Source organism: Spinacia oleracea, chromosome 2, assembly GCF_020520425.1.
Source record: "Spinacia oleracea cultivar Varoflay chromosome 2, BTI_SOV_V1, whole genome shotgun sequence".
Classification (NCBI taxonomy): Eukaryota; Viridiplantae; Streptophyta; class Magnoliopsida; order Caryophyllales; family Amaranthaceae; genus Spinacia; species Spinacia oleracea.
Genome location: NC_079488.1, coordinates 35091635 through 35115862, shown reverse-complemented (window position 1 = coordinate 35115862; position 24228 = coordinate 35091635). Strand labels below are relative to the sequence as shown.

Sequence of the window (24228 nt, the reverse complement as noted above, 5' to 3'; positions counted from 1 at the left end):
GGTTAACTAAATATTTACAGCCTATTTTATATATGATGTCAAGTTGTTAACTAAGTGCCACACATATCATGTTGGCTATTAGATTACCTAACTGTGCAATTTCTGGTGCCAATTTGAGCAGCAGCTAGCAATGAGGCAGAGAAGGATAACCAGATAGACTCTTCTAGGCTTCCGCACTCACTCTCGATTTCTTTCCTCTTTCGAATGTTGTCACATGGTAGCCTGAATATAAGAGAGCAATTTTAAATCAAACTTAAGGGAGACATCTTTGTAATCATCAATCAAGTATGAAAATCTAAACACTTCATCGGGAACTAAAAACAGAATTTGAGTTAAGACCCTTGTACCTCAATCACGAGCATTGTCTTTCCGCTTTGTACCTTAAACAAGACCAGCTAGGATCGCTGAATTTGGTCTAAAAGAAGGCACATGTGATGTGACAATGTAATACCCATAAAGGACATATTCCAACCAAATAAATGTGATAACTTCAAAAAAAAAGCTCTAAAAAAATCAAGAAACAAGCAGCAACATAGCATCACTCCTTGTTACAAATGCACACTCAGCTAAATTATACTATTAGTCGATTCAGTGCTCCTAAAAATGCTTAATTTATTAACTAGGTCATCCCAACGTAGAACAAAAATTCATAAATTTTATGTAATAACATAATTTCCAAAACCCACTTCAGAAACTTCAATAGAAAAAAAACAAACCTAAAAAAAACCCATAGATAAATTAAAATTAATCAATAAAAAAACCAGAAATAAACCTTAAATTAAAACTTAACAATATGTTGAATTGTTATATAAATATGTTCAATTGCCTGAAATATTATGAGTATGTAGACAAGAAAGTTCAAGCCCACAAATTTCGGCAACAAAAATGAAAAAAATAAATAAAAACAAACCTTCAATAACATCTTTGTGAGAATTTATCTGACAAACTAAAGAAGCCGGAAATCGAAAACCCGCAACTGAGAGCGAAATTCTCTAACAAAAACACTAAATTATTGAAGCTTGAGACTGTTATGTTTGGCGAATTGTGAAAACTATCAATCAGGGTTTCCCATCATTATGTATTGAGAGGAATGAGAAGATTACTAGCAGATTGCAAAAGAAACTGAGGTGATTCATTTGGGCTAACCTATTGTAAACGAAATTGAGGGGATTCCGAGATGTCACCAGCGATTCTCTGGGAGTGTATTCAAATTTTCCAATGAACAGTTGGTTTTTGGAGAGTGTGGGTCCACTCGGTTGAGGGATTGATGTTGTGGGAGCATGTATGGGAGGATTAAGCGGGGTGAGCCGTCTACGTTGATTGCAGATGAGCTATTTGCATTTTATTCTTTCTAGTAGGTCGTCGACTCTTTTCTAATGATCATGTTATATTCTCTATTTCATTATTAGCCAAGGCTATGCAACGGTGTGTCTATTTGGTGAATTCAACTCATTTTTCTGTTTGCTAGTTGCACTATCAAGGATTCCTGAATCTGTTGAATTCAAATTAAAATCTATTTGGGATTTCAGTAATTGTTGTTTTGTTCAAGTCCCATGCATATCAGGATTGGTTTGTTTAAAAACTTAGAGGTGCTAAGAAAGTAAGAAGAGCTGAAAAAGTGTACTTATGTACCAAGAGTTGGTTTCCTAATTAGATTAGGTTTAGTCTTCTTATTTCATAATCTTTTTAGGGACTAGGTATTAGATATGTAATTTGTTTAAGGAGGTACTAGGACAGTTTATTAAGATTATTTCAGCTCTCTGCTTGTAATTTTCAGTTTTTGAGATAAATATTTAGGAAATTTTTCAAAAATTATTTTGTAGAAGGAGAGATTTTTAACTGAAGAGTGTGTTGTAAATCGGTGAGTAAAACAAGATTAAAGACACTTGTAGGCCAGTACAAACACTGGAAATTAGACCAGGTAGATTAATTGCATTAGTGAGTGAAGCTCATATAATCAATCTAAACCCTTTATAAATGAGTAAAGCTTTTGAATTTGAACTAGAACCCTAGAGTTTTGGCAGTTGAGTAAAGATTTTTATAGATAGGACACCAAAACACAGACAGTTTGTAGCGATGTGTTTTGTAGCGACCAAAGTCGCAGCAGACAGGATGATCGATCTCCAGGCCCTTTGGCTTGTTTGCATTTTTCAGATACATGGGATTTGCTCTTTTCATTAAGTAGGTGAGTGGTCTTGCCTGAGGGTTATTTGTTGCTATAAAATTTGACTTTGTGTAGATGCTAATTTTAATTGACAGCCCAGAGAGCCTCTTTCACCTGGTAGAGGTCCACGAAGACATGATAGTCGCAGCAAACAGAGCACACTGACATGGGGTAGAGAAGGAAATTGCACACGAATATCTCCTGGACTCGATTTATGGAGACCACAGAATTCAAGTCGGTCCCCGAGGAATGGATAATGGCTAAGACGTCTTAGGCTCTAGCATCTACACCAAAGGAACACGTCTTAGGCTCTAGCATCTACACCAAAACACATCGTCTTAGCATCTACACCAAAACACAGACAGTTTGTATTCTTCTGACAGTTTAACTATCACCTAATGTCCTGATAAAACAGACCAACATCGATATACTAGACAATACGATTCCTCAACGCATAGTACTTGTGTGTTCAAGCTTTTCAACATTAGTGGACAGCTATTGTAAAAAGTAATGCAACTGGTAATGAACTCACCAACATTGCCACGTGTTCCTTTGGTTTACAGCATGAGGCAGAGAAAGGCACCAAAGGCACCAACAACACCTGCAACAATCAGAGAGCAAAAGTAAGGGGTTGGTGAAACGAAACCATTGCCACAGCTATCAAACAAAAGTGTGCAGCAGAGCAATTAAGGAAGCGTACTTTCAAGCAAAGGAGGGAGCATAAATAGGAGAGCTTAGGAGAGAGAAAGGGTATTGTATTTTGTGAGAACAAACAGAGAATTGTAAGCTAAAGTTACTATTGGAGATTGGTAGCCTCAAGCTACTGTTTTTGTAATATCCGTACTCTTTGAGATATACTAGAAACCAAGCTTCTAGCTCTAGTCTTGTTGGTGTTATAGTTTCTGTTTTTCAGGTTGGGAATAACCAGTACATTCCACAACTCAATGATATTACCCACACTTATTTATAATATGTTGACTGATTTTGTATCCTTTAAACTTAAACTCAGCTGGCGTCTTTCTTGTTTGTAGCAATAAATTGGCGCTAGGATTCTTTGATTACTCCATAATAAGTTAGTAGACATGCTTTGTACTAACAAATCACGTGTGCCACGAGATCACTTGTGCCACATATTCGTGTTTTTAAGTTCTTAACTACTTAGCAACTATAGCAACTGAAATGCAACAAACTAGATAGATGCTTAGAAAACAGAAATTACTCAAGTTTGATCGAGGAGCCTAACAGACAGCAGAACCGGCCAAGAAAGGCGCTAGAGAGAAAAGCTCGACTAAGACACCTAAGAGAACATCATATTATTAATGGAATGTATACTTTTGTTAGGAAAACAAAGCAGAAGAGCTAAAACTTTGTCTGCAGATTCTTCCTGTTGTCGTAGAGTTGCAAGATTTGAAGGCGGGGTTGGGAGTTCAGTGCTTATCTTTCAAAGCAGGGTTACATTCTCATGATTATGTTCTTGCTGGTCTTGTGCATAAAAGAAAAGGTGCAAATTTAAGCTATAACTCTATGAATAACTCGGCCAACGCAAATTACAAATGTGCAGATGAATTATTATTATTGATGATTTGGTAAAAGCATTGAAATTACCATATATTGATAATTTTGTAAAAGCATTGAAATTTAAACAGCCATTAAACAACAACATCCAGCATCTCTGTTACTCTATAAACAGAACAATAAACAGCAACATAAAACACCTAAGATCTATATACAACAAAAATGACTAAAAACAAAACCAATAGAAACTAAAAGTAATTAAAATACAACCACGAAATTATCTAGATATTAACCCTAAATTAAAACATAATAACAATATGTTGAATTCTTGTATATCTGTTAAATTGCCAGAAACTTGCTATGAGTATGTAGAAAAGAAATAACAAACACACAAATTTCGGCAATAAAAGTTTAAAAAAAATACAAACAAACTTCAAGAATTTCTTGAGTGAATTGGGCGAATCTATCTGACAAACCAAACAAGTCGTGATTCTACAACCCACAAACGAATTTCTCACACGAATTTCTCCAGAAAAAAACACTAATTTATAGATGCTTGAGAGATAGTTTTATTTGGGCAATTATGCAGACGAATTAACCCGAGATTTCAATCCTTAAATATTGAGAGGAATGAGATTATTGCTACAAACTGTAAACGAATTTCAGGATTTGCCGACGAAATTGAGGGGATTCCGAGAATTTGAGCGATTCTCTAGGAATGTTTTCAGAGAGCTAGCAGTTGATTGTTGAGATTGAGGGTTGAGTCGGTTGTTTGAGGGAGAAAATCGTGGAGCAGGGTGTGGGAGCAAGGTAGAGTTAGGCGGGATTTCTTTTGGCGAAATATTTGGCGAAATATTAACACGTGGGTTTCACGTGTCTTTTTTTTTGGTAAATAGTGACGTTTTAGTGTCTCGTAATATATTGCGACGCTTTAAACCGTCGCAATTTGTAAAGTAGTATTCGCGTCCCCAAATTCTTTGCGACCCTTTGTTACACAGTCACAATTATTCCGTCTATATATGTATCATTTTCCTGTAGTGATTCCGGAATCGGGAAATTAATCGAAAGCGTATCGTACAAATTAGCATCGGACGAGGCCTGCCAGACGAAGGCCCAGCACGAAGCCTGGGCCATCGCCCAGCAAGCCAGCGCGCCACAACGCACCAGCCAAGGATGCGCCAGGCCCACCGCAAGGCAGGCCCAGCGCGCGCCAAGGCTGCGGCAGCGTGTGGGCCTCGTGGCAATGGGCTGCGAGCTCGAGGGATGCGCGCGGGCGCATGGCGCCCCTCGTGGGCTGATGTGCGTGCGTGTGTGTGTTTGTGTGCTATACGAATCCTAAAGCTATCAGGTTTCGATATATGATTAAATTCCTAATCCTAAAAGGATAAATTAATTAAATAAGAGTTCTATTAGGATTCTAGTTTAATTAATTCGTATCCTAATAGGATTCCAGTTCCTTTTCCATACCTCTATAAATAGGTGCCTAGGGTCATAATTTATAGATACAATTGAAGTATTCTAAAGGTAAGATTTTGAAGAAAATCAGCCATACACTTGCACCATATTAGCCGAAATTCCTAAGCAACCTTAAGGGCGATTCTAGTTGGTCAAGCTTAAGGCGGATCCGGACGTGCTGTGGACTATCTACGGAGGGACGACACTTGGAGTCCTAAAGACTTGTTCTTGTTCGGTTCGGGGGCAGCTAGGGAGGGCACGCAACAAAGTGTATGCATCTAAACTATGCTAAATGATTATGTGTAAATAATATGCTTTCCTGGCTTTATGGTTTTTCCGCATGATTTATGTTTTGTCATATGTATCATAACCTATCATGAAGATGGTTGCATATAACCATTGAAGAACCGTGACATCCAAGGAGGACCACAATTCATTTTCATCGTCGGTGGAAGGAGGTGTTTCATTTCCGGTCGGCAGAATGTGGGAAAGGACACGGTGAGATCGTGCATGGAGCTTGAATAATTCGGCCCAAGTCGAATAATGATCCGTTTCCATCTCAAGGGTGATAGAAATGTGTTTTTGAAATTGGAGACAGCCAAAGCCGGATGAAACTTGGAGTCTTCCATTGATGGAATGCACGAAAGAATGGGACAGAAAACAGAAAAGGAAAGCTAGGGCAGCGGAGAAGAGAAGGTGTAAAGGAAGGAGAGAAACCTAGTGTCTGATACCATGAAAGAGATTATTCCGTGATTATTCTCATTGACTCATTAGGTTAATATACAAGCTTTACACTTAATCTAAGGCTATAATCAAGGAGTAAATTGGGCTAATTTTATGCTACAAGGATTCTAGCCTAATTACAAAGATTTACAAAATATTATTTGGTGACTAAATATTTCTAACGTAATATTTACATAATATTCTATCACACAAAATTCTCATGAATTGAAGGAATTGAAGAAGAGGAGAAAAGAGTTGAAGGTGTAATTTTTCAGCGTATTTCTTTTGTTTCGCACTCGGAATGCAAGTTTATACATAACCTTCAAGTAAATTTAAAGCAATCAATAAAATGTTTTATTCTATTCCAGTAATCTAATTATCATCTAGCAATGATATATAAGAAGGGATTGTATAATAAAAAAAATCCAAACTCAACATCTTTAATTAAGCAACAATTAATTTTTGCTAAATTGCAAACAAGGGCGAAGATAAATTTAAAGCAATTAAACATTTTGTGTTAATTGTTGCATTTTTATTCGATTTTACCCGTTTGAGAAGCGAACTGAGGAATAGAGAAGATGAAAGAGATAAACCAGGAGAGAGAAATTTCAGAAAGTCTTCAAGCAGATCTGTAATGCAAGGTCAATAGTGGAGAGAGGAGGGAGAAACGGAAACATGAGATAGTTGGGGACAACAACAAAAAAATAAGAAATTGGTAATCACACGTGGGAATTGCCACATGAGAGTAATGTTCGTAAGCTACAGTAAAAATCTTCCCACTTTTTAAAGGTTAAAGATTCTTCGATCTTCAAGGTTACGGTTTTTGCTTAACCTTTTGGTTCAACATTCCATTTATGATGAATTTTCGCTTCCTCTTTGTTTGTTAAAAGTGTTAATTAACTAAAATCCTCCCCTAATTTTTTTTCAATTTAATTTCCTTTTATTATTTGCCTATTCGACACACTTTAAAAACCAATTCAACCATTGTGCCTGTGCCAAGTGGATTTCTAATTCAAGGACTTAAACTATTAACTAAGGGGACTAACTATTTTTTATGTTTTGGCTAAATTTGGCCAGAAAATAAGTATTAAGTTCTAAAAGGTGAAAATAAAATGTGCATGTCCCAAAGAATGAAAAATATAAAAGGTTGGACCCCAACTTTGTACTTAACTCTGCGTTTTATGGTTATTTTGACTTAAACTAAATGGGGAGTATTATCAAATAATACAAGTAGAAGGCAATACTTCCTATTTGTTTGGGTTTTGAAAGTCTGATTTGAGAGGTGGTACAAATATTTGTTGACAATAATATCATCATCATCATCATCATCATCATCATCATTACTGTTGTTATTATTATTATTATTGTTGTTGTTATTATTATTATTATTATTATATAGCAATATTTTTTATAAAATAATTAATGGTTTACTATGTGCATTGGTTTTACTTTCATTATTCTCTTTATCATTTGTTTGAATGATCTTTTAATTGTGCCAAAAAAAACACTACGAGAAATTGTATTATTAACGACGGGAAATCCCGTCGTTAAAGGTCAATAATTGTTGATTAACGACGGGATTTTCCGTCGCGAACCCGTCATAAAAGGGGGCCGTCGTTAATGGAAAATCCCGTTGTTAACCCGTCGTAAAAGCCATTTGCGACGGTTGTTCCCGTCTTTGTTGGGTTGTTATCCCCGTCGCAAAAGCCCTTTTGCGACGGGATTTTTACCCGTCGTTATTAGGTTGTCATAAAAGATACAAATTTTTGTAGTGTTTAAAATACTTACTACTCCGTACTAAAACTAACGTATCATTCTATATATATTTCCTCCGTTTCACAAATATCGCACCATGTTGATTTTTACACTACTCACGATGTGCTTTTGACACCAAAAAAAAAAACCTTTTGTAATATATACGTAAAAAAAAAAAAAGGTAATCGTGTATTATCTTATTAGATTTGTATCAATATATATACTTTCTAAATATCAATTTTTTTTATAATGTTACGTATGCATAACTCGAGAGCTAACGAGTTAAAGTTGTGTGTTGAAAAGCGTGAAATTAACATGGTGCAATATTATTTAAGGAACGGAGGAAATATATATATATTTTAGTTATCAAGATATCATAACATCGTCAAAGGTTTTTTCTATAGCACAAAAAGGAATAACTTTCCAATTTATTTTTTTATTTTAATTACTAAACATAAAATGATAACAATAAATAATTATAATAATATAAAAGTTAAAAAATTTGTGTTATTTAATTCGTCAGTTCTGATTGGATTCATGGTTGATTCAAATTTTACGGTTATTTTCGATTCGAGTTACACCGGTTCGAATAGATTTGGGTATCGGATCATTACAAGTCAAATCAATTCCGGATATGATCAATTTGGGTTGTCGGTTGATTAGCTCTTCGTTTTGGGTCAAAAACTAGGGTACAGGTTGGTCAATCAGCTCTGTACGTTTTGCCAGGTTTAAACATAAGTGAATATAAAGTTGATGTGCAGCATTGTACTCAATCATCTAGAAACCACTAACAACCTTAGTTTGGAAAACCAAAATAATGGTAGATATGCCTCCCTTGGATCCGTCTATAATAGTTTCCACACTCATTTCAGTGCTTTACATTTAATAAAAACTTATATCATATTTTATTTATGGGGCGGGTCATGCCCAAATAGGCCCCCTAGATCATTCAATACCCAAAAATAAAAGGTAAATTTGTCAAATATAACCTAATAAAGTTCTATATTTGCCAATTACAACCTCAAATTTCTAATTTTGCCAATTACAACAGAACCCTAAACTTGTACATCTATTTTAATTTACAACCCGAAACCATTTTCCGGCAAAAATCACCGGAAAATGATGTCATAACGTTATTAAAAAAATATGAAGTACAAAAAAAAAAATTATTTATTCGATTATTTTATATTTTTTGTGTTAATTCTTATTTATCGATATAATTTTTTTTATAGAAAATATGTAACTTTTTTTTTAATAACATTATGACATCATCATCTGGACATTTTTGTCGGAAAATAATTTCGGGTTGTAATATAAAATGGATGTATAAGTTTGAGGTTGTAATTGGCAAAAATAGAAATTTGAGGTTGTAATTAATTGGCAAATAAAAAACTTTATTAGGTTGCATTTGGCAAATTTTCCAAAATAAAATTAAAACTTTTACATATGCTATAGAGAGAACTTCTACATTTGAGTGATATCGGACCTCAATAGTTAGAAAACAGTTGGGTCGATTACAGGCGCTTAGAAAAATACTGAAAATAAATAAGCATGTATTACAAACTAACGCTTACAAGGAGGGAGCGGGGCATCACATAAACCAGGATTTCCTGAAAATGCGGAATCAGGAATAATAGTTGAATTATGTTGTGGAATTCTTCCACTAAGTTGATTATTAGAGACATCAAAATTCTGTAGCAATTTCAAATTCAACACTTTGGCCGGAATAGTTCCCGTGAATTTATTATTGCTAAGGTTTATGTATGTCAAACTGGACAGTTTACCTAGAGAATCCGGTATGCGTCCAGTGAATTTATTATTCTCAAGATGTAAGATTTGTAATTGGGAAAGTTCACTTAACGAATCCGGTATCACCCCTCCAATCTGGTTATGTGACAAATCTATACCAGTGAGCTGCTTTAGTTTGACAATACTTTTTAAAATCTCATCCCCGGAGAAAGAATTATAGCTAAGATCGATACCTTTTAGGCGTCGAAGGTTAACAAATGAAGTGGGTATTGGACCGGTAAAAGTGTTAAAAGATAAACCAAGGTAAGTTAAATGTGATAACCGGCCTAGTTCAGGTGGGATGAGACCTCTTAACCCGCTCGGACGGTCAAGATAATGTTGGTTAAAATGGTAAAGGTTAAGATATTGAAGATAGGTAAGATTGCCAAGGAAAGGGGAGATTGTACCGTTTATTAAGTAAGAGATATCAGACTCTAACGGATCCGTAATTTGAAATGGAGATATCGAAATTACTCTTCCGGTGGCAGGGTCACATTCGACCTTATTCCATTTAGTACAACAGTCGGTGTTCGGGATCCATGTGGAGAGATGGCCGCCACCATCATACTCGATCCCGCGCTTGAATTGAAGTAACGCCTCTTTATCAATGGCGTTGCATGATTCTACGGTAGTAGGACCGAATATGATACTACTATGAGCAAAGAGTATGAGGAATATTATTGTTAAAATATCCATGATTATATTATATTGGAGAAAAGCTAATTGTATTGTGTTGTGTGTATAACAAAATGATCATGCATCTCTGTCTATATATAGAGTTTGTTCAAACTTCTTTATCTTTATTTATTCACATTAGTACAGTTAGTAGTCTTAGTACTCTTGGTAGAACGTGGACCTTGCAATTGCTCTTAAACATTCATCACCACAAGTTTTAAAGGGGGCCCTATTTTTTTTTTACAAATGGTGGGTATGAGATTCGAACTTGTAGTACAATTACAAATGAGGGATACGGGATTCGAACTTGTAATCTATCTTATATGGTCGGGTTCTTAGTTTTTATTTCTAGCCCTGCTTTTATTTATTTTGTACGAATGAGCCACAAGGGCAATATAAATTACAAATGGGGGCGGAGACTTAGAACCTGAGATCTATTGTACACAGGCCCTCAGTCTTAACCACTGGGCCAAGACATCATTGGTACTTTTATAGTTTTGAAACAAAATGTTTGTGTGTTTCGGATATACAATAATTTTCTCTTATTTTCCTTCCTTTCCTTTTAAATCATTGTTCCACAATTTTTATACCACTTATGTGATACTGATTATAGGACAGGAGAGTCAGACTCATCATGATTGAGACAGAATACTAAATTGTTCAATACGCGTAAGAGTTAAATAGGATGTTTTGTTAAAATCTCTAGAATGAATGGGAACAGGTAATGATTTATGCAATCTACGCTAGTGCCGTGAAAATGGGCATTTTATTCATCCATTTTTTTTTTCTGAGAAAGAGAGATGGTTTGATACTACCTTGTCCATGTCAAGTATTTCTAATTCTTCTCAATAAATACATTTGAAATTTTCAATCTTTCCCAACTTCTTGAAGACTTTTTCATGTTAATCTCTTTTAAGATTACCATTGAGTATAATCATGTTAGAGCAACTTCAATGGTTACAAAATAGACCTGCTCACAAAAAAATGAACATGTGAGCAGGTGACATAAGCAGATGTTAAAACCTTGTACCTATTTTGGACTACGTAGCTCAAAAAAATATAGCTCTAATAAATAAATTATTTAAATTAAAATATTATAGGGAGCTACAAAGTATTGTAGCCCACCAATGTGATAACTTGTAATTTTAATCAATTGTAGCCAGACATTTGACGTGGCAAACTTAGCCACAACATCTTGTATCTCACCATTGGAGTTGCTCTTAGATGTCCGAGGCAACTCTCTTGTAATCAACTAATCATCTTGTTCTCTAAGAAAATAGAAGACATTCATTTTGATAAGATTGCCAAAACGAAGGATTTCACAATTTTTTTTTCCCCGAATGAGACACAAGGGCAATAAAAATTATAAATGGGAGAGCGGGTATTCAAATCTGAAACATATGGTACACATACCTCATTCCTAACCACCAGTTTAATACCTCATTGGTTCAATTTTACCCTATCTGTTCTATAATAATGATGTTCCAATTTATACTTTTCATGTTTGTCTATCCACATTTTATATCATTTATATCTTTATTTATACATTAGCAAAAAAAATATAAAATTTTGATATTATTAAACTAAACATACCATTAATACGAATCAAACAAGATTCAATACGAATATGTTTTTTTATGCTTTTTTTATGTATTGAAAATATTTTTGAAAATTATATTTAATTATGAATAATGTCCAAATTTTAAATTAGAATATAATTATAAAACAAAGGGAGTACATAATTTATTACTTGTATAGTTGTATTTATCAAATTGGAGACTTGTATAGTTGTATTTATCAAATTGGAGACCACGTTTACCCAACTTCCGTTATTTATATTGGCGTAAATGCATGGATGAATTGAGGACAATTGAAATAATGTTATTAATCTTAAAGCTTAATAATTTTAAATATTATTGGTCCACAATTCTCTTGTATGATATAGTCGACTGTACCTTGGCGTAAATCGTTGACTTAAGAAGAATTGAAATAATTAAGACAACCTAGGATTATTATTGGTCCCCGATTCTTGTATGATGAAGTATAATTGATTGTAACTTGGCGTAAATCGTTGATTTGGGGAGGGCTGAAATGATGACAGCCTATAAAGATTATTATTAATCTTTAATGTTATTTCATATGTCATACGAAGTACTCCCTCTTTCCCTTAATACTCGCACCGTTTTGACTTTTTGCACTATTCACATAATTCACTTTGCTATTTTATTTCTATTATATGAAAAAAATGTTAGTATATAATATGTTGTTGGTTTATTTTAATATATATTTTCAACATATTAATATTTTTATAAGTTTTTATAATATATAGTTAAAGATATTGATGGTCAAGTTGTGTATTGGCAATCGTGTCCAGTCAAAACGGTGTGAGTATTAAGGGACGGAGGGAGTATATTATTGTACAATGGTACACAGTTCTTGTATGACATGCTCCGTAGAATCGTAGATCGTACTTACGTTGTGTTTCGGGTATGAAACAATGACTTCTGATTGAAGGCCCTTTGGTTGATGGGGAAGATCTAGCTTGATTGATTGTGTGGAGTCAAATATACCTCCACACGAGTAATTACTAGCCTCAGAGGTGTTTCCGAGAAAAGCCCCTCCAATGCCTAAGTTATGGCTCATACATACACCCAAAAGATAAATAAAGATGAATGATACGGTAGAATAATTATAGTGGACGTCTAATTTTCAACTTGTTCAAGAAATAAACTAGTAAAACAACGGAAGAAATCAAATGGATGCAAAATGTAACGGGCTACACTAAGTTTTTTTGTTATTTTTTTTTTGGTATAATCAAGGTGTCCACCGCGAACAGTGACTATTCCTCTCGCCCCATGTGCTCCAATTATGGAGCATTCGAGAACTAATGATCTTTTTTCATTCTTTTTTTTTTTTGAAGGTAAATCTTTTTTCATTCTCAAAGGTTGGGATTTGATTATCCAACCAATTAATTAAGAGACAAAATAAGCAACAACTATATTTAGACCAACTCTATACCTGAAGTAGTTATAAACACGTTTGAAACAAGAAACATAAACTAAAGAACCAACCTCCCCTTCAGTGACAATACAAGGAAGAGAAAAGCCTTATAAGTTGTAATTTACGAGCAAGCATCCATTCTACCGTCTTTACACCTTTTCTTAGAATGCATAAAAAGAACGAAGATTATGGAGAATATCCACACTTGCAATGCGATCACAAAATAACATTATCCAAACGAACAATAAATCTGGCCAACTTGAAAGATTTATCAACATGTTGGCCACACATTGTGCGGACAATAATAATGAGGATAAAACTACATTTTAATGGAAATGTTTATCAACCCATTTTGGTTCTGGAAAAAAAAACAAGTGAATTGTCAAAGAAGAAAACCAAGAAGCAATTTGAAGCTTCCATGTACCGAAGCATTCAATAATTACAGAGGACCAGGAAAAGTCCCATTCTCCCTCTGCTCGTTCCACCGATCAACCTGCCATCAGTTTCAAGAAAATCATAATTTAACGTCTTCCTAGCAGTGAGTAACGTTACATGAGAAAACACCAATATAAAACCACGTATATCACACAGGCAAACATTATAAATCATTACAACAACTTGGTTTAGTTGGTTGCTATAAAAAAAACTTGTTTTGTAGTTCTGCTTAAGGATTAATGACAATAAGCCGCCCTTAAGTATGGAATTATTCACACAACTACTCTAAAGTTAATAACATTCATTATAAAACCAACCATATATGACCAAATATTCCATTCAGTCACCTTTAGTGGTTTTATTAAGCATATGCACCACCACCACAACTCCAGCCTATTCAATATTTCAAACTACATCAACCACCACCACTGTTACAAACACAAATACTTGAAGTAGGCTGAGTGTTACCTGTATTATATTAAAATTTTGAATACAATAAATAAGTTAAAAATTTAATAAGAGGTGGAAGTCAATCAATCATAATAGAACCCAAATTCCGGGGTAGTTTTCGGTTAATATTCCATTTTTATGGGCCGTTAAACCTTCCAACATGTTATGTACCGGACAAAACTGTAAAGACGTGAATAACTTCAACGTTAAAACCAGACACTGAAAGCTGGTAATTTTAACTGCACTTCTCAGCCCTTTTGGTTTACATTTGAAGAACCAAATTTTACGACTGGGAAGACAAACAGAGCTTTCATATTCCTTAGGAAAGGACTCGGAGCCATAAAAATACTGTGGAAAAGCATCCTGCAACTAGGTTCACTTAGCGGAACATTAGGTGTGGACGACGGAATGTTTTGCCCCCTTCAGTAATCAGACTGATCACAAGGGTAAAATGAATGCCCACTTTTAAACAGGATATGTGAAAGAAATGATAAACCCAATAAAAATTATGGAAAATGTGCCAATAACTTGTTAAAAGAACTTTCAAGATGATTTTATAAAAAAATTCACATGGGTTTATGGAAACATCAAAGAAACGGAAACATGATTGCTACAACAGAAGCACAAACAGAAAACCAATTATGAAAGAAAATCACTTCAATAAGATTCATTAACTTAAAGTGTGGACCATCCAGTGCACCAGTAGGTTTTAATAAAACAGGTCAGTGTGTATCCTCAATGGAAGGACACAGGAAGAAAGGTAATTAGGTTGACTAGGATCTTCATGACAAGATCTTAAAACCACAACATACAAATACTATAATACTATTGACCTCAGTAAAGCAGTTCAAGAATACAAACCATGTATATCCTATATTATTGGAATTTTTAACAAGACTTACCCATTCACCAGGACAAAGAGCACGATAGAATCTGGCAAACTTATCACAAGCATCAGACTCTTCACCCTTTGCTGCTGTGCACCTGAAAGTAAATTTTCATTAGATAATGTCCAGGCAGACAAATGCATCTGGTCTTTAAATAACTATATTTTGCATGCAAAAATTATGCATTAATACATCTGAGGTAGTACCAGAAATGCAGTAACCATACCTGTGGAACTCAATATATCTAGTGAAACAGTGTCGAGTTTGATTTGTTGTTGGAAATCGAAAATCAGCTGGAGCAGTCTTCAGTTCAATCTATGAGAGCCAATAAACAAATATTATATCAAGACAAGTTGCAGAAGTAAAAAAAAGCAGAAGAATCAATCCAGTCAAGTACAAGAAATAAACCGAGTGCGTATATGTTACATACATATATTATGAAAAAAACTGGACCTTTTTTACTCCTTTTGTGAAGAACCACCTTGTATGAATTTCTTAGCACAGAACCAATTTTAAGATAAGTTTTACTCTGACGAAGATACCTCTCTTTCTTTAAGAATAGTACTAGTATTCCTTATTAACCGCTCATGTCAAGTGCAAGCAGAGTTATTTTTTCACCTTGTAATCCCCAATTTTATTTCATGCTCAAATTTCTTTAAAGATATTTCCCTACCCCGTCCTTCCACGTTCTAGACATCGCAACTTTGGACAGTACTGTTATGCATTCTCCCAACCCCGACCCCTCATTTATTATATGAAAACAATTAGAACTGATGGAATAGTGTCAAAGGGTTGGGTTTTGAAGTAATGCATAACAATTGTAACAATGGAGCTTACAAATTATGCCCTTAACTTGCCTAATTGTTCTATGAGCTAAAAGACAAGGACATTGATGGTCAAAGGTTTTGTCAAAAATGATAAACATCCGAGGCTTTGCTGTTAATTACAGAGCTTTTTGCTGAAGAAAATTGGAGAGAGATAAAGAGGGCTGTTGTGTAGATGTTGCTTGGCAAATGGTTGTTCAAAGAAAGAGAAGAATGGACAAACAAGGGAAGCAACTAGATAGAAGAGAATAGCAGAATGGAAGTGGGAAATCAGGAAGAAACAAATTTGTAATTTACAAGAGAGAAAACAGTAAAATCAAATGCTTTTTAAGATTAAATATTATCATATGTGGTTCTAGAGCTGGCAAAAATTGACCCAACCCGAACCCATTAAGATTTTCAACCCATTTAATTCGGGTCAACCCAACCCAACCCTTTTAATTAAATGGGTTGGGTCAGGTTGAAATTTTCAACCCGAAAATAACCCATCTAACCCGTTTAAGTTCAAGCAAGTATGTTATTTGAAAGATTTTATTTCTCATTTTTTCTTCAAGCAAGTATAGATCTGTAGAATGTTATTTGAAAGATTTTATTTCTCATTTTTTCTTCAACAATGAATAGTTATTTGACGTTTTGATTCATGTCAAATACATATTGAAGTAGTACTTTTTGCTATGAGATATGCCACAAAAAAATCACCTCGCAATTCTATAGTCAAGTCACACTTAAAAGTGGGGAAAAAAATTAAACGGGTCAACTTCAGGTCAACCCGTTTATAGCTGGGTTGGGATTGGTTGAAAATCTCAACCCATTTAATTAAACAGGTCGGGTTGGATTGGGAAAATCTCAACCCGTTTATAAATAGGTTGACGTGATTTCGGCCCAACCCAACCCAACCCATTGCCAGATCAATGTGGTTCTGTCAAAGGAAATATAATAATACAAAGAAGGTTCTGTACAAAGAGAAGTGGAAAAGTACAAATGATGGTAATTCACAAAAATGAGTATAAATAAAAGGTGGATTTCACACAAAAAATCCTAAATGTAATGGTACTCATAGAGATATAAGTTCTGCCACAAGTCACACAACTAGGTCTTCAACAATGTTCTGATTGTCTTCTGTTAACATTATGCTCACATAAAAGTAATTCCAACCAAACTGAACAAAGTACCTTAAGTGAAAAACAGGCATATTAGAGTTACCATGCCTGATCCTTGGAAACTGCTAAACTACTAACTACTGACATCTGGGCACTCCAGTAACATAACAATGGCAAGCCGGCAAGATGGCAAGATGGCAACAATCACAAAAACAACAAAAAAAGAAGTCTCAGCCTAACTGGTCAAGATCAGTAGAAAGAAAAATTAGACCAAATAGGTCAGCTGATAACTAGATACTCAGAAATCCTGTCAAAGGGAGGTCAGTACCAGCAATGCCTAAGAAGCAGAGGCCAAGACAAACTAAATTATATCTTACCTTTAAAGGAAAGTTGAAACTAAAGAATAGTAATCATGTAGTATAGACCCCCACACCTGATGTGCTCCCTTTAATGCAAGTGCAAGTGCAAGTGCAAGTGCTGCTCGCAACTGCTCTTCATTTTATTTCTTTGTTTGGGTGCAAATGCCTGACAAAGTGACAAGTTCATGATATGAACTTATCTCACATCACAGTTCTGCTAGCAAGATCTAGTGTTTGTAAAAAGTAGATTGAACAATCCAGATTCACTTCTCACACTCTATTTTCACCACCCTAGTTTGTCAACTTTTGTTGAAAAGTTTCCAATGTGGACGTTATCTTTACTTTATCATTGAATGGGCATGAGGTATGCACTTGGAGTCTTGTTTATGTAACTCATGTTCTGTTCATGAGAAGTACTCACAGATTCATCAAGTCTTCCAAATTTTCTGTCATATGTGGAATCATAAGTACATAACCAGTCCCCAATCCAAACATCAGATGTACCAAAAACAACGGACATAATTAGATCAAACAATGGTCAATTGTTCCATATAACTGTTTCTCCTTCAATTTCCAATAAAGCTCTTTATTAGACATCTCTTATCATATCATAAGTCAGTGTAATAGCAACAGACCTCCTTGAGGCTAATCTGAGAAGTCCATCTACAACTCATAAAGCACCATCGTCATTAGTTTTATAAAGCGCGCCTTGAGCTCGACCAGGTGCACGGCGCAGTCAGGCACGGCTGCTGGCGCTTTAACCTTTCCAGGCCCAAAGACCTACAAAAGGCAAGCGCCTATGCATGCTTTTTCCACAGGCTCCAGGCGCAGAACCTTTGTGCTTTATGTTGTAATGCGAATTTAGCTGAGGTGTAATATAATTCGTTTTTTAAAACACCACATAACTGCAACAGGCAGATTTATTGATACTTAGATCCATATCCCCCAATTGAATTCGAAGAACCCTAGCTTCGAAGAGGAGAGAGGGAACCTTCACTGAAACTCTCGCGCCAATCGTCGGTTGCCGGATCAAAAGCCCTCTCGCCGGTGCTTCCGGGTAATTTCTTTCTTTCTTCTTCTTTTTTTCTCTTTCTTTTCTTTCTTCTTATGTCAAATATCTAATATTTTCTTTCCTTTTTTTTCTCTCTCTTCGTCTCTCTTTCTTTGTTCTTATGCGAATTTTTGCCTTTTTCAGCCAGTATGCTGGCACTGGATTCCAAGTAGCATTTTTTTTTTGTTAATTCATTTTTTCAGCTATTTTTACATCTGATTCGGCCACGCCTTCCACAGAATCAACCGACCATATTGATCTGGCAAGAAAGTATGGAAAGAGAGAACTTACTAACAAAAACAATTGGCAATTTACGCCTTCTAGCTGTTTCTGATAACCAATTATGCTTCCTTTTGCCAATTTACGCATTTATAACATAAGTATTGTGTTGTTTTGAGTACATAATATGTTCTGGAAATGATTTCTAAGGTTTTTGCACTTTTAGTGTGGCTCACCTACAAAAGGCGTGCGCCTGCAAGGTCTGAGGACTTTTGCGCCTTGGCGTACCTTGTGCCTTTTAAAACTAAGCGCCATCCTCAAGATCACTAAAGCCACCAAAAAGGGGATTTTTAAGAGAGGTATAACTAAGATTCAGGTCTTCGAAAACTATTATTCCACTGGTTAGATAATTTTATACTAGTAGAGAGTTTTTTCAAAATCCTGGAGAACTTAAAAATTCATGAGGAAATTACTCTATCCAAAGCCCTTCAAAAAACAAATGACAAGCCAGCAATTATCTGCAAAGCACCTAATTGATGTCAACTCATGAATCGTGATTGCATTTAGAATTGGTAGCAACCCATCAACTCCATCATTCAATATCTTTGGCTACTACAAACAGACCATTAGGATCACTAAAAAATTATGTGATTATTCTATAAAAACAGAGACAATCTCTCCGAGGAACCAAACACGCAAACCAACATAGTCTTGTAAAGAGCAACTAGTCAAGGCGGAAAGAACGATTCCCAACAAAAATGAATGTTAGTGAGCAACTGGAGAATGTCGGAGTAAAATTTCACATCTCACTAATAAGAAATAAGAGAGTTTCAAACAGAAGTTTAACTGAATGATGCAGTACTGGCGAAAGCTATGCAGTGCTTCTGCTTTCTCTACAAGGAAAGAAAATTTTGATGATTTGCTGGGATCAAATAAAAGTTGATTGCAAGTTTGCAACACAAACAAATCGGAAACAGGATCAGGGTCATTGTTCAGCATTTTGGAAAAGGTGGCGGAAAGTGTGAAATTATAGACAATTAAAATCAAAATTATTTTGTTTGTAACTAGTGTGCCAATGGAGGTTTATACTTTATATCATTAAAAAAATAACCCTAGGAATATCCTTATATAGCTCCACCAAGGGAAGCAAGAAATATTAATAACCACGTAACCCTCATGTCCATCCTTCTTATGCTATAAATCCTCCCTGACCTAACCCATAAAGTAGCTAAGCAAGTATTTACATACTTATGCAAGTCTATACATATATGTCCGTATCATCAATGACATGTGCAGTGTGTGTGAAAAAATAATTGTAAATTAATTTGCTTAATAAAATACGGTCTCAAACATATGGCTTAAAACAAAATAATAATCCTTGGCCTCAAAAGCAAGACGATGTTAACAAACACTTAAGGCATTCCGAATTGCAATGTAGCTATATTGCACCCTTGTAACTTCGTAAGGTTTGTGAAAGAAGTTAGCAATAGAAGTTCTAGGGATGCTAACAAAAACTTATAACAGACACTATTCTACATATAGAAGTAGTGGTTTATACTATTTAGACTTTGGCATGGAGTTCCATTTTCTTAAAACTCTAAAAAGTAAAAGGTTGTAGCATTGTACTACTAAAGTCCGGAGTACTACATAAAATTTATTCCACTAACCTTTATTTACCTCAAAAACAAAAAAGAGGGCACCCTTCAAATAACTCCAATATAATGATAGCTAGATATGATATTCTTTTTGGAGCGGATGGAGTAGGGCTTTTTCAAAATATATATCCAAACCAAGTTGTAACAAATGGGAAATGGAATACAACCTCAAATTTCGAACAAGAAGGTCAGGTAAGGCAATCCCAAGATGTTCTTACAATACATCCTGAGCGCACTCAAAGAGGATCGTGGTTGCTTCCACCTCTTTATCATCGTCCTGACCATACATCGTTCTGACATCTTTGTCATCCCATTTTTCCCCTTAAATCTATTCAACTCCAAGTCACACACTCAAAAAAAAGGAAAGAAATCTGAATGCATTCCAAACCAAATGAAAAGAAAATTTCATCAAAAATGAGATAAGGGTATTGTTTCTACCCTTATCTCATTTTTTATGAAATTTTCTTTTCATTTGGTTTGGTATGCATTTAGTTCTCTTTCCTTTTTTTTTTTTTGAGTGTGTAGGCTTTGATTTATGATAAACTAGCTTAAATTCCCCGCCCCAAGGGAAAAAAGGATGGAAGGATGGGGACTTGGAGTTGAATAGATTTAAGGGGAAAAAATGGGATGAAAAAGATGTCAGAGCGATGTTTGGTCAGAACGATTATAAAGAGGTGGAAGCAACCACGATTCTCTTTGAGTGTGCCCAGGATGTTCTTTCATCCTGGGATTGCCTTACGAGACCTTCTGTCGAAATCAACAGCCAAATCCAAGTTCCTGTCTTTACAAGATTGCCACCCAGAAAATTTTACTCCTGATTTCCTAATTCTGTCCTTCCTTTTATGTCCTTTCCAATGCAGAGTTGATAGCACATTTAATAAGTTTTTGCAACCAATACCCCAAAACTTACATCAAGACAATATTCCCCATTTATTTAAATTCAGAATTTCACATTATCTTCTAGTGTCACCAAGACAAATGCAAGCAACTAAGGTATGACCTATTGGAGAACATTATGAAGAGACTCCAGTACGGTCAGCACCTCAACATTAATTTCCTTATCAAGTGTCCTAAATAAACCCAAGGAACATGGCGTTGACAGAAGTTATATCGTTATTACAAACAAGTTACTCAGATGTTTCATTTCAACCACTCAACCAGAATACCAATGAGGCTATGATAAATCCTTGAACACCAACATTTAATGTACGGACCATGCTTCTATCCTTATAGGGCACTTCAATTAGACCAAAAAACTTGGAAATCATCAAAATAGTAGCCAACCTTTATCCTCAAGTGAAATTAACAAATACAAATCCAGATTCCAGAAAATCCTCATAGGCACCGCCTACTTATTAGACTAGTTAATTGATAAAGCGTGTAAAAGTCCTAGAAGGACGGCATTGCAAGGAAACCTGCTCAACACAGCTTCTAGTAGATATTTTGATGTTAAGGGTGCCTATCGAAGATAACAGGATGGCATGTAAGCATGTAACTTATTCACTACACACTACACTATTATTGTAGGAGTATCTTTAAACACCTTTCATCATGTCTCTCCCTAAAAACCCTCGAAATCAATGGATAACACCCTCCATATCTTTGCAAGGCATAACATCACCATCATTTGTCTCAAATGAATCAAATTTATATCAATCAAAGAAATATATTCAAGATACTAAAATGCTACATCAATTAAAGTTCTAATATTGTTTTTGTCATATAAATACCCAAAAGAATCTTCAATTTCCCCGATTCTCAAACGTCACAAAATTGATATTCCACTCATAATTCAATCCAAAAACTACGAAAAGGCAAAAAAAAGTATGCGACCTAACCAAATTCATACCAACTGAATCATAAAATCGTCGCGTTAACATTAACGATTTAACTACGCTAATATTCGATAATTTCAAACAAAATCAAATAATTCATTCACCCTAATTAAAACAGAATTCAAAATAGTAAAAATAATTTCATAAACAAATTAAATTGCGTTTATAGAAAAAATGCATGAGATTCAGAAGAGTAGAAACAGGAAATCGATAGTGGGGGAAGAAAAGGGATAAATACCTCGTCCATTTTTCGATCAGATCAAACGAAGTGAGAACCGATACGACGAAATGAGGAAAGAGAAAATTTTGGTGATTATTGTTGTTCTTAATTGCAGGAAAACGTATTTGAACCATTTTTATATTGCTCCTTTTAGTAAACGTAAGAAACCATTTGTTGGCTTGGGTGGGCCATAATCTGGTAACAATAATCTCAAACGGGCTTGGCCACTGCATAGGGTTTTTAACCACCGGATTTCTGGTAGACAAACGGGTTAATTAGGTTGATTCCGGGTTTGGAAATATCAGGTTTAATGTTCTTTTTAGGGTTTTGGTTTGTTTTTTGGATTAACTTTAAGCACACTTTTAGTAATTAAGCTACCTTCCAAATGATGATAGGTAGGGGTGTCAAATCTCAATTCGACCTGTTAAATTCCATGGATTTGTCCGACCATTTAGAACCCACCCCATTTAGCATCTGCGAGCTAGAACCCGAAATCGGATCCGAACTGATTATATTCAACCTGAATCTGATTACAACCCGACCCATTTACAACCTGATTTAATATAAACCCGTGCCTAAAAAATCAGATCCGATCCGTTAATTTTCAAACCCGATCCGAACCAACCCACTAGGCAAATGAACTTGTTCCAAGCTGATCTTTTAAAACCCGAATTCGATGAATCCAACCCAAACCCGATCCGTTGATCTAATTTGGCACCCGTAAAAATAGGTATTGCACACGTTCAGTGTACATTAAACTTATTGCACATTTTAAAAGTTATATATAAGGTTCACTTTACACATTATGTGCAATTGTGAAAGGATAATTGTTGTGGGGTCTTTTACGGTGATGACGTGTCACGTGTTCCTCGGAGGTATCAAGTATGAGCTGGCACGAACTTCTGGCAACCTGCAAAACAAGAATATTCCCGTAGGAATATTCCCTCCGATGCCTAAGTAAGTATGGGCTAGAGAGAGAAGTAATTTTAGAGAGAAGGCAGAGCAGAAATAGTTTTAAGGTAGGTGAGAATGAATTAATTGCCCCTTTTACCTAGGGATCTGGACTATTTATAGTGCTAGGGTTTCTTGGGAATTGATCCCTAAACGCTGGCTGCATGATTGGATGCTTATAAAATCGGGACACGTGTCCGATAGTAGGAAGCTTGATTAGTCCTGTTGGACCTTTTGAATGTTGGGCTTGCCTGCAAGCTTTGGGCTTTTAGACATAATGGATCAGGATCCTTTTAAAAGCAAATAGGTCTCATGGCCTAAGCGATGGGTCTTGGATCTGGATGCGGGCATTGGCTATGTATGGATTCGAGGAATGCCTGCTGGTGGGCCTTTGAGCCTCCTTTCTGGGCTATCATAGTACAATCATGTGGCACTCTTTAGTTTAGGCCACATCATTTGCCCCTCAAGGAGGGTGCCCCTTGCCCATGTGGGGTAGGCTTCTTGACATGGTGGATTGCCACGTGTGGTTGCTTTTCAGAGCCTGGTTTCTCCTTTAAAACCTGCAGAAATCGCTTATTTTCTCTCATTTTCCTTTTGTTATTTCGAAGTGATTTTTGTAGAGAGAGAAAGTGAATTCTTTGTCGAAGATCTTCTTGTGTTTGCATTGGGTGTTCTTGGATTTTTCGCTCAGTGTTCTTGGAGCTTGGACGATTTTGCTTAAATCATTTCATCAGTTTGATCACTCTTTGGTTAGTATTTTTAATAACTTCTTGTTTCTGCATGCTTATGAAATTTCCTTTGCTTTTGATGTTTTAATCTCTTGGGGAGGCGTCCTGTTAGTTGCTGCGCTCTTTTTTCCTTTTTTCTAAAGTCAGACGTCCTGTTCCCTATGTAGGACGGCATGGCTCGTATTAGGCAGACAGCCAACGTGGGTGCATGGGCAGCGCTGCGAGAGAGGGACAACAGAGTTCCTTTTTCGAGCCCGTCCCAAGGAAATAGGGGTGGAGTTAGCTCCTCCCATCATTCAGGAGACGGGGCTTTAAGGGCGGCACGTTCTTCAAGAAGAAGAAAGAGTGTGGCTCGTCGTCCTCGTGTCCCGCGTGAGGATTTTGAGGATGATTCCTCCAGTTCTTCTGACGAGGAGTTTGCAAAAAAAATTCCTCCTAT

At 35.6% G+C, this 24228-nt stretch overlaps 2 protein-coding genes across 2 annotated transcripts; both read right to left on the bottom strand.

The window, feature by feature from the left end:
- Positions 1 to 9175: 9175 nt before the first annotated feature.
- Positions 9176 to 10096, bottom strand: LOC130467341 (receptor-like protein 33). The gene has a single exon (XM_056835830.1). It carries the CDS (start codon positions 10094 to 10096, stop codon positions 9176 to 9178), a length of 921 nt encoding a protein of 306 aa, XP_056691808.1.
- A 3165-nt stretch (positions 10097 to 13261) lies between these two features.
- On the bottom strand, positions 13262 to 22280 carry LOC110775250 (cytochrome c oxidase subunit 6b-2). Its single transcript, XM_021979855.2, has 4 exons — positions 22129 to 22280; positions 15074 to 15162; positions 14863 to 14944; positions 13262 to 13568 (listed from the first exon to the last, which is right to left on the bottom strand). Exons 1-4 carry the CDS (start codon positions 22135 to 22137, stop codon positions 13515 to 13517), a joined length of 234 nt encoding a protein of 77 aa, XP_021835547.1. The 5' UTR covers positions 22138 to 22280; the 3' UTR covers positions 13262 to 13514.
- Positions 22281 to 24228: the final 1948 nt, after the last annotated feature.